Source organism: Eschscholzia californica, unplaced genomic scaffold, assembly GCF_041429995.1.
Source record: "Eschscholzia californica isolate CP2 unplaced genomic scaffold, dmEscCali1.0.p SCAF_4, whole genome shotgun sequence".
Lineage (NCBI taxonomy): Eukaryota > Viridiplantae > Streptophyta > Magnoliopsida > Ranunculales > Papaveraceae > Eschscholzia > Eschscholzia californica.
Window position 1 is genome coordinate 43,227,303 of NW_028238461.1, and position 11,847 is coordinate 43,239,149.

General features: G+C 36.2%; 1 protein-coding gene across 1 annotated transcript; it reads left to right on the plus strand.

Annotated features, from left to right (window-relative positions):
* The first annotated feature begins 3,671 nt into the window (after positions 1-3,671).
* LOC147544898 (abscisic acid receptor PYL8-like) lies at positions 3,672-6,912 on the plus strand. The gene is made up of 3 exons (XM_086635120.1): positions 3,672-4,077; positions 4,655-4,870; positions 6,323-6,912. Exons 1-3 carry the CDS (start codon positions 3,955-3,957, stop codon positions 6,566-6,568), a joined length of 585 nt encoding a protein of 194 aa, XP_086491246.1. The 5' UTR covers positions 3,672-3,954; the 3' UTR covers positions 6,569-6,912.
* Positions 6,913-11,847: the final 4,935 nt, after the last annotated feature.

The following is an 11,847-nucleotide window of genomic DNA, read 5'->3' on the forward strand; positions in this document are numbered from 1 at the left end:
GAGAAGCTCTCGATGACGTCATAGATTTTGGAAAATCGATCATCTCTTCTTGATCTTCTCAAGCTCGGATAGGGTTGTAAGTTCTCAACAAGAAAACCATGGTAAATCTAGCTTCGTTCAGTCGGAAGCAATGTCTGATCCCAGCCTTAAAGAGGGATATCATGAATATTTAAATCTAGTTAGTCTTTGATCTAGCTTTTAGGTTTTTTATCTCTTATCTTTCAACTTCTTCTACTTCCTCTCATAAGAAGAGATAGCTGATCCCAGCCTTCAAGAGGGAGTCCATTATCTTTGAAACTTTTCTTCATAGAAAACCCTCTCCATGGATGGGTTGCAGGCTATGATTTTCTCCTTCACTTTAAGCCATGAGGTTCATCCTCCATTAATCTCCCCTTGGCTACTACAACCTATTGCCTGCCCTTTTGATCCAGGAGGATGTTCAACACCTATCATGCTTCACACAATACATCTCCTATGGTATATCTCTTCGCTGGAACTTTCAGCTGGAAAACCTCCATACCTTATCGGCAAACAGCTACCAGTTTTGTGCCTAGTCAAATCAACTACCAAAATAGAGACACTTGTCCAGCTTTTCCTCAGAAGTGTCGAATCTAGATTTCTCTCCCTTGAGTTGGCAACCTATATGGGACTAACTTGTAATTGGGCCTTTCATCATTGGGCCCAGTTTATTTATATATTGATCGGTTGCATCTCGTTTGGTTGGACCCAGTCGTATTACCTTAAGAGTACTCCTTTTCATCCAGGAGAACATATTGGAGCTACGCCTCAAATTCTTTTGGGTTGGGTTTCTTGTAAGACACTTTCGACTCTTTTGGATACGGTTTGGACTTCGATTCTAGTAAGCACAGCTAATTCACCACCAATCTTTCCCTTACATTTAACCGAACTTGGTTCATTACCTCACCTCTCCCCCTTCGCAGTTCGTCTGCACCTTCTAACTGGCTTTGCCAACCTTTCTGGGTTCGGCTTTGTCAGCATCCCATGTTTCTAGGTGTCTGATTACGATCTTTTTCGATTGTGGTGGGACATACGTTTTCTCTTTAGAGAATACTGGTCGGGTAATTTGGAATCTTCGGGTTCCACTCCTAAGAAATCATTTAACTTCCTTGAAGTTATGCATTTCTTTTTCCATCGGTCTCGTTTGGTGTGGTTGGGACTAGTTCAGGTTTTTATGTGGCGAATCTGGTTGAGATGGCGTGTTGGCGGATGCTCATCATTATATATAGGTGTTTCCTTGGAGCGAATGTCGGAATGGTCTCAAGTTGGCTGGGAGACCGATAGTGTCGAGAAGGTTTACGTGGAGGATTTACTTTCCGCTGGAAAATTTACAATTTGGAGTGTGTGCATAGTGCTACTTTTTCAGTTTATCACTCTAATGTTGTACTTTTACTTCTCGTTCAGTAAACTTTGTTCCATAAATAATACGATGTTTACAGTTTAAAAAAGAAAACAAAAAAAAAGATAGTTTGACTTATGTTTATTGTTTACAATTTTACCGTTTTAATTTTTTTTTAGGGACTATCTTTTCTATTGGATTTTCAACAAGGTGATGTTTTGTTAGAATTTTAATTGATACGTACAACTTTAGTTGTATTATATTATACGTAAAAGTGACTATAATGGTCATATATACAACTACGACCTCGTGACAAATTGTTGGAATCGGAGTCGATTTCGGATAGGTTTAAATCGTCAAACTCAGAAACGAAGTATGCCATTGCATTCGTCTCGTCGAGCTCTTATGTTTAGAGCCAAAAATCAGTCAAATCTGCTTGCGGATGAATGAGATATTCAAGTCTGAAGTTTGGACAGAAAATGGTTAAGTTAGGTACCAAAAGGCAATACGAAAAGTTTGTCTCAGGGCCATTTGCGCAAAACGAACACGTTCAGATCAGACGACTCGCCTTCTGTCTGCGCAAAAGACCAGATCCAACGGATGGCGTTAGCCTCGTGTCGGGCATGGAGTGGGATAATCCCGAAACTCCATCTAACGGTCATCTGAACTTTTGGTGGGACAAATTCGGACTACATTGAGCCAGATCTAATGGAGGGCGTTTCCTCCGTGCTTTTGAGCGTGATCCGATGGTCTAAATCCCAGCCGACATGGTCTGTTGCTAAATAAGTGAACCATAACTTTACTTTCTCAATAGATGCGCCCCTAAACCGAACAAAAGTGTCTCTAATGAATATGCATGTTTATTCGAAATCTATTTATAGGACCCCAAATGAACTCCAAAATTCATTCCATTTTTTTCAGAGCATCAAGTATTTGTAGAAGATCATATTAGAGTGTGTAAGAAGAAGAGTTAACAAAGTTTTTAAGGAGTTTCATTAGAAAGAAGTTTGGTCTGTTTGCATTAAGTCAGAGGTTAGTATACTTTCAAGTTTGACTGCTTTCTGATTCGAAGTACCATTGAATCGAAAGGTTAATCGTTGTATCTTGGGAGACAAACGCCGGTAACTGTTTGGTACTATACAGGGCGTCAATTGTCTTAAGAAAAGAGGAGTACCTCGCCTCAATTAAAAAATATTCTTTTTCTTATCTTCCGATTTTTTCTTTTTCTTTTCAGTTTATCCGATTTCTTAATCAAAGACATTCTGATGTTTCAAATAAGAAGTGTGTTGATTTTAAAGTGATAAATCAGAATACACATAGGGAGTACAATTCCTGTTTTCGATCTTAAATCGATAGTGAGATTTGACTACGAATCATCTGTTCTGGATAACAGACATTATCGGTTAGAAATACGAAATATATGGAGTAGTTCTATTCCTTAGTTTTCTCCATTAATTTGGAAGAAAGTGGTTTTGATTGATTTACAAATAAAATCAAAGTAGTAACCAATTTCACCAGTGATCTGGTTAGAGACTCGCTGAATCAACTCGTTGAATCGGTACACCGAAACCAACACAAAATGCTTTTACTCTATAAAAGACAAATCAACAATCAAATGTAAGGAAAACGAGTTGTTTTGTGTTTGTTCCTTTTTAACATTTGTAAACTAAATAAATCTAATTGACACTATCCGAATAACTCTTTGGCGACCAGTTTCTACAATATTTCGTCGTTTGTTGCTTTGACAAACAATCGACAACTTCATTCATCTCTGGATTTACTGGTGCATTTTGCATTCTATAAATTGTGTTCGCAATGGTAGGTGATGTGACGTAAACGACAACTACCCTTCAATGGCACATCCGTAAGTAAATTCTAAATATAAGGTGAAAAATATTTATTTTTTTGTTGACAAGGTCAAAAATAATTGAAACTCATTAAAAGATTCTCACACGAGCGATTTTTTTCGAGAATTTGACTACGATCTACGATAGTCGTTACAACGCATTGATGCATCATGAGGATGTAATAAGCACGATAACCGCCTAACTTAAACCAAGAATGAAAGAAGCCTAGATCCCGATAACAAAGATGCCTAAAACCTGACAACAGAGAGGCCTAAAAGCTGACAAATTATTACATTATTTATAGCCTAAATTACATAAGATAAATCTTGATGACGACTGTTTACATCGAGACTTGATTCCGCGACCTCATGTACTTAAGAGGGGTGTCCAACCGTCCCACGAGCCACTTGATAAATAAACTTGACATGAAATGATGAAAGGCACTTGTACGATTTCCCACGTGTAAAGGGGGTCATCACAATGAAGTTTGATTATAAACACAAAGAATAGATAGACATCTTCTTTCTCTCTCTAGTAGGCCTTGGAGGCTTCCAAGAGAGAGAAAGCTAAAGCCAAAAGCTTTTAGAGAGAGAGAAACATGTTCGTTCATGTTTCCTTCATGGAGTAATCTTTCAAAAAAACTGTTCTTTTTGGTTCTTAATTGTTTTTAGAAAGAGAAAGACAAACCAAATCTTTGTGTTTTTTTTTCGTGAATGATTGTAGAGAGAGAAAGAGAGAAGAATTTAAGCCATGAACATCAATAGAAGTAACAGGAATGAGTGTGAGTATGTATCAAGACATCATAGACATGAAGTTAGAGAAAATCAGTGTAGTTCTGAACTTGTTAAGTATATCAAAGCTCCTATCAATATTGTAAGTTTCTTGATTCATTAATTTCTTCTTTTTTAAATTTATTTATTGTTTATATGAATTTTGTTGAAGATTTGTGTCATATCTGTGAATTCTCCATTTCTTACTTAATCTTTGATCGGAAATTTTGAAGTAGATCTGAGTAATTTCTCTTGCATGTGATAATTCTCGCTGGATTCTGGATTGGAAGAGTCTCTGAGAGGCATTTCTTCCGTTTTGCCCTAATTATAGGACTTACTGACTTAGGTTTGTAAGAACAGTTCTATCTTTAAATGCTTTCTGTTGAGTGGTAATAAGCTTTTGAAAGTTGAATCCAGTAATTGAAGAACAAACTATTCATTTGAATAATTTCTTATTTTTTAGGGTTTTAGCTGGAAGACATTTCTTCTGTTTGCCCAACTTCCAGGATTTTACATTCGGTGAAGGAAGAATAAATGACAAAAATCTGATTTAGGGTTTTGATTTTCAATTTTGTTGTCTTTAAACTTAATTAACTAAACTGAGCTAGAATTCTGAAGATCGGCATCCATAGAAATGAAATGTCTTTAAAAAATTTATTAGCTGATTGTGTTTTTTTTAGGTATGGTCATTGGTAAGGAGATTTGATCAGCCACAAATGTACAAACCTTTTGTTAGTAGGTGCATCTTTCAAGGGGATCTCGCGATAGGAAGTGTTAGAGAAGTAAATGTTAGATCAGGGCTTCCTGCAACAACTAGCACTGAAAGGTTAGAGCTTCTCAATGAGGAAGAGCACATCCTTGCTATCAGGATTGTTGGTGGGGATCACAGATTAAAGGTCCAATATCAACTTACTCTTACCCTAATTTTCATTATTCTCTTTTTTCAGCTTCCAGCAGCATCTTTAACCAATTCTTAAATAGTTCTCAATTTTAAGCTCAAGTTTCATTTTTCTTCTCTTATAGTCATATATATCGTTTTCCTTATCCTATAGGCATATATATATATCAACCGTTTGCTATATAAACCCGATACCCTTGCCTGATATTGGTCAGTGATTGCAAAAGGCTGCCTAAGGAGCGATTTGGGCTGTAAATAGACTTGCGTTATTATATATACCAGTACTAATATGATATTGTCATAGTACACAGGTCCTTTGTTTTTCACTTGCAACTTTTACTTTTGGACCGAGGGGACTGGCTAGAGTTACATTATAATAGTATTCTCATGTTTTCCTCTGTTTTCTACCTCAACCCTTAGCTTGGGTAATTAATGCTTTGATTATTATAACATAACTTTATAGGAATGATGTCACTGTTCTTTCTCCTCCCGAAGTCAAAATCAATAAAGAATTTATGGTTCACCCACTACTTTGACTTTTTGTAGCTTAATCATTATTAAATTGGTCATGCATGTTAGTGATAAGAGTCTAACATAACTCGATGCGGTTTTATACCTAAAATAAGAGGAAAAAGAGGAAAAGAAAGTACGTTTTTTTTTTGGAATTGTCAGCGTGCCTCGAACCCTTGACCTCTAAGGTGGAAGACTAAACCTCTAACCACTCCAAGCAAGGGTTGTTGGGTAAAATCTTATAGTTGATTTCACGTCAGTCTTAATTAATTTTCAGATAACTTAGGAAACTTAAACCAAATGTCCCAAGTAATTCATCTCAACCTGAGACCAGTTAAACTTTAAGGTTCATGATAAAAATTGAAGTCCAAAATAGTTCACTTCAATGTTAGGATTGGTTTGCTTATATATCTTAACTTAGGTTATGTGTAGGATGATAAAGTTAAGCATATATTTATGTTGAATGCTTTAAGCGCGTTTCTTTGAGATCCAATTTAATAACAGGACCTTGATTATTAAACTGCTTTGGCACCACTAGGCTTCAGTGACGATACTATCTATCTTCTTTTTTCGCTCTTATTGGATAAAAACATCTTTTGTATGCTACCTTGCCTACTGACCTACCAATGAAGTTCACAAGGCCCAAACTAGCAAACCAACACTCCCACCTATGAGACACTCGACTCAAAAGGTGGACTACTCAAGTGACCCAACCATCAATGGTTTATATTATAAACTTCATTGCAGCATGTCCGCGTGACTGTCGTTTGATATCTTTTCACATCATTTTACTAGTGAATTTATATCTTCGTTATTGTTCATTACCTAAATTCGAATAAACCATCTGATGGAATGAAAGAACTATTTTAGTTTGTGATTGAACTTTTGCAGTATATTCAACTCAAAATTTCCTTTTTTTTGTCTCTCCTCAACTTTGCAGAACTATTCTTCCATAATGACCTTACATCCAGAAATCATTGAAGGGAGCCCTGGGACGATGGTGATCGAATCATTTGTAGTAGATATACCAGAAGGGAATACGAAGGATGAAACTCGCTTCTTTGTCGAGACCATGATCAAGTGCAATCTAAAATCATTATCAGATGTTTCCGAACGACTAGCTGAGCAAGATCAAGACCAAGATCGACCTCTACCCGTTAACCAAATTCAAGTAGGTGGCTATTAAGTTTCCTGAACGCCATGTATGAAGCTGAACTGGTAGTAGCTCTTGCTTGTTTGTTCCGGCCGGTTTACCTTCCTTTAATCTCTCTCTCTATCTCTTTCTGTCTCTCAAGAAATCTTCAGGGTCCCATAACTCATGCATGAACATATTTGGAGGACTTGATTTTGTTTTCCTTGTGGATTTGTGGTCTTTGGTTTGGAGTATGATGTGTAGTATATTGTGACTGTATATTGTCTATGGAATATGGTGGGTCAGACAATATTTACCCAGCTTAGATACTTGTTCATCTTGATGTTTATTACCCTCTAGTTTCCATGAAGATTTTTCGGTTTTCATTTGGTTACAAATTCATGTACTTTTGCCATATCTTGGTAAGTTAACGCTTTCATTTTTAGACAATAAGATTCGTACTATGGTCTCCCGTGAAAGAAATACGTATGTGGGAAGTCCCAGTAACTGGAGGAACCTCGCCAATTTCTTTATAGATTTTCAAGAGATTTTGTTTGTAGGCAAAATGTCTTGATGACTTTCCAAGATATTTGGTCCATAGAGGAAATGTCTCCTAGATATTTCAAGACTTTAGTACTTAAGAATAATTCATAGATAAAAAAAGTTGATATTATTATTATTATTATTATTATTATTATTATTATTATTATTATTATTATTATTGTTTTTGATGACCAACTCACCGTTTTGGTCACTATAAGGGCGAATCTAATGTGTGGGGGCCGGGGGTCGCCCTTTCGTTCTGGTTACCATAAGGGCGAATCTAATGTGTGGGGGCCAGGGTCACCATAAGGGCGAATCTAATGTGTGGGAGCCGGAGTTCTGGAGGCCGGGGTCACCGTAAGGGCGAATCTAATGTGTGGGGGCTGGGGTTCCCAAATTGGGGCTCCCAAACATCCCAACCCGGGAGCCCTGGGGTTGGGAGCCCACCCTCCCGGGCTCCCAGCTCCCAATTGTATCCGTTGGAAGTACCCAACATGCTGTTTGGGGTGGATCCTCAATGGGGATATCTCATTTAATTTTTTTAAAATATATTTTTTTTTTAAAATAGAACTTCATTGATTGAAAAGCTAAATACAAAATAACTACCCTACAAACATATAATCGAAATACAGAAAAAAAAGTAAAATACGATAATTGTCCTGTTAGTCGTTGCGATTTTAATATTCCACAAGTGCTCTATAAGATCTGCCTATTTTGTATGAACATATTTGCTTCTAACTTGGCCAAGACGATGAAACATTTCTTCAACAATATTTCCCCCAGCAAGCACTGCTTCTGGAATACTTCCATCAAAACCATTAGTTACATTAGGTCCTTAATTTTCGATTATCATGTTATGGAATAATATACATACCTTCGTGATATTACATAGTGTTATTACATCCCAAATACGTGTCGTTTCTCGGACAATAGCAAAACGAACTTGCAATACACCAAAGACTCGTTCAACATCTTTTCTTACCGACTCTCGACGTCTCGCATAATATTGTTCTTGCAAAGTAAACGGATTTTGTATGGTTTTAACAAAACAACCCCATGGAGGATATATTCCATCAGCGACATAGTAACCCATATCATGTTGATTACCACTAATCTAAAAATTAATTGTTGGAGCCCTACCTGTCATGATTGCGTCGAACACTGTAGAATGCTCCACCACATTGATGTCATTTAATGATCCAAACAATCCAAAAAATGCATGCCAAAATCCACAGATTCGACGATGCAACAAATTCTAGTATGACTGTTGGACAATGGCAATGGCCAGTAAACTGTCCGTGCCATGAGGTTGGACAATTTTTCCACTCCAAATGCATGCAATCTATACTCCCAAGCATTCCAAGAAATCCTTGTTTTTCAGCAAGTGCTAAAAGCCTACAAATATCAGATTCATTAGGAGACCTGAAGTAATGCGGGAAACACATTGACGATCGTTGATACAAATTCTCGTAGAAAATCGATTGTAGTCGTCTTACCAAGTCGAAGGTATTCGTCAGTTGCATCTGCTGGTGTCCCATAAGTAAGCATTTTCATAGTCACAGTTATCTTTTGATGCGACGATTATGAGCAACCAACGTATTGAGGATATGTAGAAATAACTCATGACTCATGTGATATCGCTTTCGGAATGTATCATCATCATCATAAAGTGGATTCTCGACAAAATAGTCATGCATCAGTTGTTCATGACCATCTTGTCTGTTACGATTTATCGTTTGATTACCCGAAACAGAACCAACATAAGGGGAACGCGATCGTTGATCCTGAATCTATGCTAGATATATTTCCGATAAAATTTCATCATCTTCCTATCCTGTAACTCTTGTTGAATGACCATATTTGCTAACTCATAAGTATGATCCATAGAAGGGAGAGAGAATATGTAAAGAATGTAGAAAGAAGATGTAGAGAATATAGAAACACGATGTAGAAAACTTAATGGATGAGTGGTTATATTTATAGATGAACAAAAAGTAAAAAAATCGAATTTCAAACTCCCCCGAAATTTTTTGTAAAATTTGAGATTTAAACTCCCCCCAAAATTTTCGTAAAATTTGAAATTCAAATTCCCTCCAAAATATTGGTAAAATTCGAAATTCAAAATTTTAACTTTTAGAGCCAATAATTTCATGGTTGAAAATTGAAACACAATCCTACGCACGTACACCACACATGTATATAATTTGGATTTGGGAACCTCTGTTGGGAACCCGACGTTAGAATTGAGAAAAGTCTCGAAGTTTCCAAAATTCAGGGGCTGCCAAAATTGAGAGCCCGAGCCATAGGTTGGACTTGCCCTAAGTGTCTGACAGTTCCATTGGAGTCCCAAGGTCCAAAAGAATTTCAATTTTTACCGGAAGTACCCTTAGGGGTCATAACGAAATTAATTGTCAACAACTTTAAAAACATTAAAGCCACTTACTTCATCTCTCCCTCTTTCCTCCATTTCATCTCTCTTGTCACCTTAAAAACATTAAAGCCACCTTAGCTTCTCCAACGAAAGTTGCCGACCGGTCAAAATTTCTATCGGCATTCAAATTTAGAAAAAATCCCTCCTTTTTCTTCTTTTCATATCAAATAACATATTTTTAATAATGTTCTAAGAATTTATTTTTTACTTTGTAAGCGTTCGTGGATATCTATAGACATTGATGAACAATGAATAAATAGTTATTATTCTAATAATATTATAATTATTAATTCTAATATAATATAGTATAATATGGAATGAAACAACAAGTTTTTCGTGGTGCGGAGGCAAACCACAATCAATTAGAATCTTCTGCTAAGTTCTATCTCTTCATATGCCGCTCTTCACGACCGCTTTTTTTCATAATATTAGTTGAGATTCGTTTAATAGGAAATGGGGAACATTGGTGTGAAATACGTAATCTTTTTGTTCACCATTCCATTTTCTTCTTTCTCCATAGGGCATGGTTATGTAAGGGCATGCCTTCTTAGCACTGTTTGATCAATATATTATCCACTAAAAAAACGAGAGTGGTATGTGCACAAAAGATTTTGACTTAATTTGTGACATTCTAACTTTTTTTTTTTGATGAAAGCTTGTGACATACTAACTTACTTTCACAAATAGACAAAAGAATTTTAAATTTGACTACGATGTAGACCTTTCTTTTATCTAAATGAGCCAACATGCCATAAATTAAGTCAAGATCTTCTGTACAATTGCCCTAACACCCTTACCTCCTATTAAAAAGCCATATCTTAAGTATTCATCCTATCATATTAGCTTGACAATGTCAAATTTTTGCATAGAACATTTTATTAATTTCCTTCTCTATTTCTCATACACCAATTCTCCAGTCAAAATGACAAAATCAAACTCATCACTTTAAGATGACTTAGTATAAACTTAGACTTTGACAACCAATCTTGCACGCGAGTACATTATTTTATTTTCCTTAATATATAATATAATATATATTTCTTTACCTATAAATAGTCACTAGCCTTAGCCAAGTGAATATATACCTTTAAACCTAAAAGTCTTAAAGAGTATTAGCTAAAATCTTCTTTTCTTTTGTTTCCTCACAATATAATCAAGAAATGGCAGGAGGAAACAGGAACTTGGTTTTAGTGGTAATAATGGTGGTTGTGATGTTTCTTGCATTAACAACTGAGTTTTCGAATGCAAGTTCCTTAACAGTGTGGGCATCGGCTGGGTGTAACAACAGAGGTCGTATACTGAGAGCCTGTGGATGTTCAAACATTGACTTAAATGGTGGATATCAATTTGTTTACAATGGACAGAGAGCTGCCTTATACAAGCACGCTAATTGCAAAGGTGTTTCAAGTCGTTTTTTCACTTCTTCGTCTTCTGACTGCAATCCAAATAATTACAAGAGTATGTTTATTCAGTGTAAGAAATAAAAATTAGGCATCATTATGTGTCTATGCGTGTGCTAAGAAATGACAATCCAGGCATCAATATGGATGGGTGTGTGTGGTGAATGATTAATGTGTTTAAAGATGTATCTACTCCTAAGTTTGTTATTGTTTGGTGAATGATTAATGCGTGTGCTATACAACTTATGATTGGGCATGATGCATGGTAGAGACTCAATTGTTTATCGTTTTCTCATCCTCCTCGAAAGTTGATAAACTATGTTGAATTAATCACGTACATGTAGACTTAATGGTTTGTGAAATAATACTAATTTTTAGCACTTTCTAAGTATAATTGTAGAAGGTTATCTAACCTAACCAGATAGTTCATGCATCGTTCGGTTCCGTAACCGAACCAAACCATGAGCGGGTGGTTCAGATTGAGATTTATAATAACCAAACCCTTTGGGTTGGACTATGGATAGATTCAAAAAGTCGGGTATCCAACCGATGTTCAACGAATCAATTTAGAAAGATCCTGGAGTAACCTGGCTCAAATTGTTGCAAAAGAAAATAAAGAAAAAAACTAACTCAAATCTCTAGGATTCTCATAAGAGATTATTTAAAAAAAAAAAAGAATTAGGGGTTTGTTCAATTTTAAGTTTTTCATTCTAGAGAGATTTATGGAGTGAGAGATATCTAGAGTGAAAGAAAGATCTACAATGAGAGAGAGATAGATCTAGAGAGAGAGAGCAAGCAAGCAAGAGAGAGAAACATTGAGAAAAAGCGAGTGAGAGAGAGAGAGAGACAGTGATAGAGAGGTGGTCCGAAATGTTGGTAGTGGTCGAGAATTGTGGAGAGAGATAAGATAAAGATTAGGGAGCAATTTTCACTCAACATATTTTTGAGCTAAGAGATAC

What these genes read in the sequence shown, in the direction of transcription:
- LOC147544898 (XM_086635120.1), top strand. Translation starts at nt 3,955, where the DNA reads ATGAACATCAATAGAAGTAACAGGAATGAGTGTGAGTATGTATCAAGA. An exon ending in TCAAAGCTCCTATCAATATT is followed by an intron (nt 4,078 to 4,654) that starts GTAAGTTTCTTG and finishes TGTTTTTTTTAG; the next exon opens with GTATGGTCATTGGTAAGGAG. An exon ending in GTGGGGATCACAGATTAAAG is followed by an intron (nt 4,871 to 6,322) that starts GTCCAATATCAA and finishes TCAACTTTGCAG; the next exon opens with AACTATTCTTCCATAATGAC.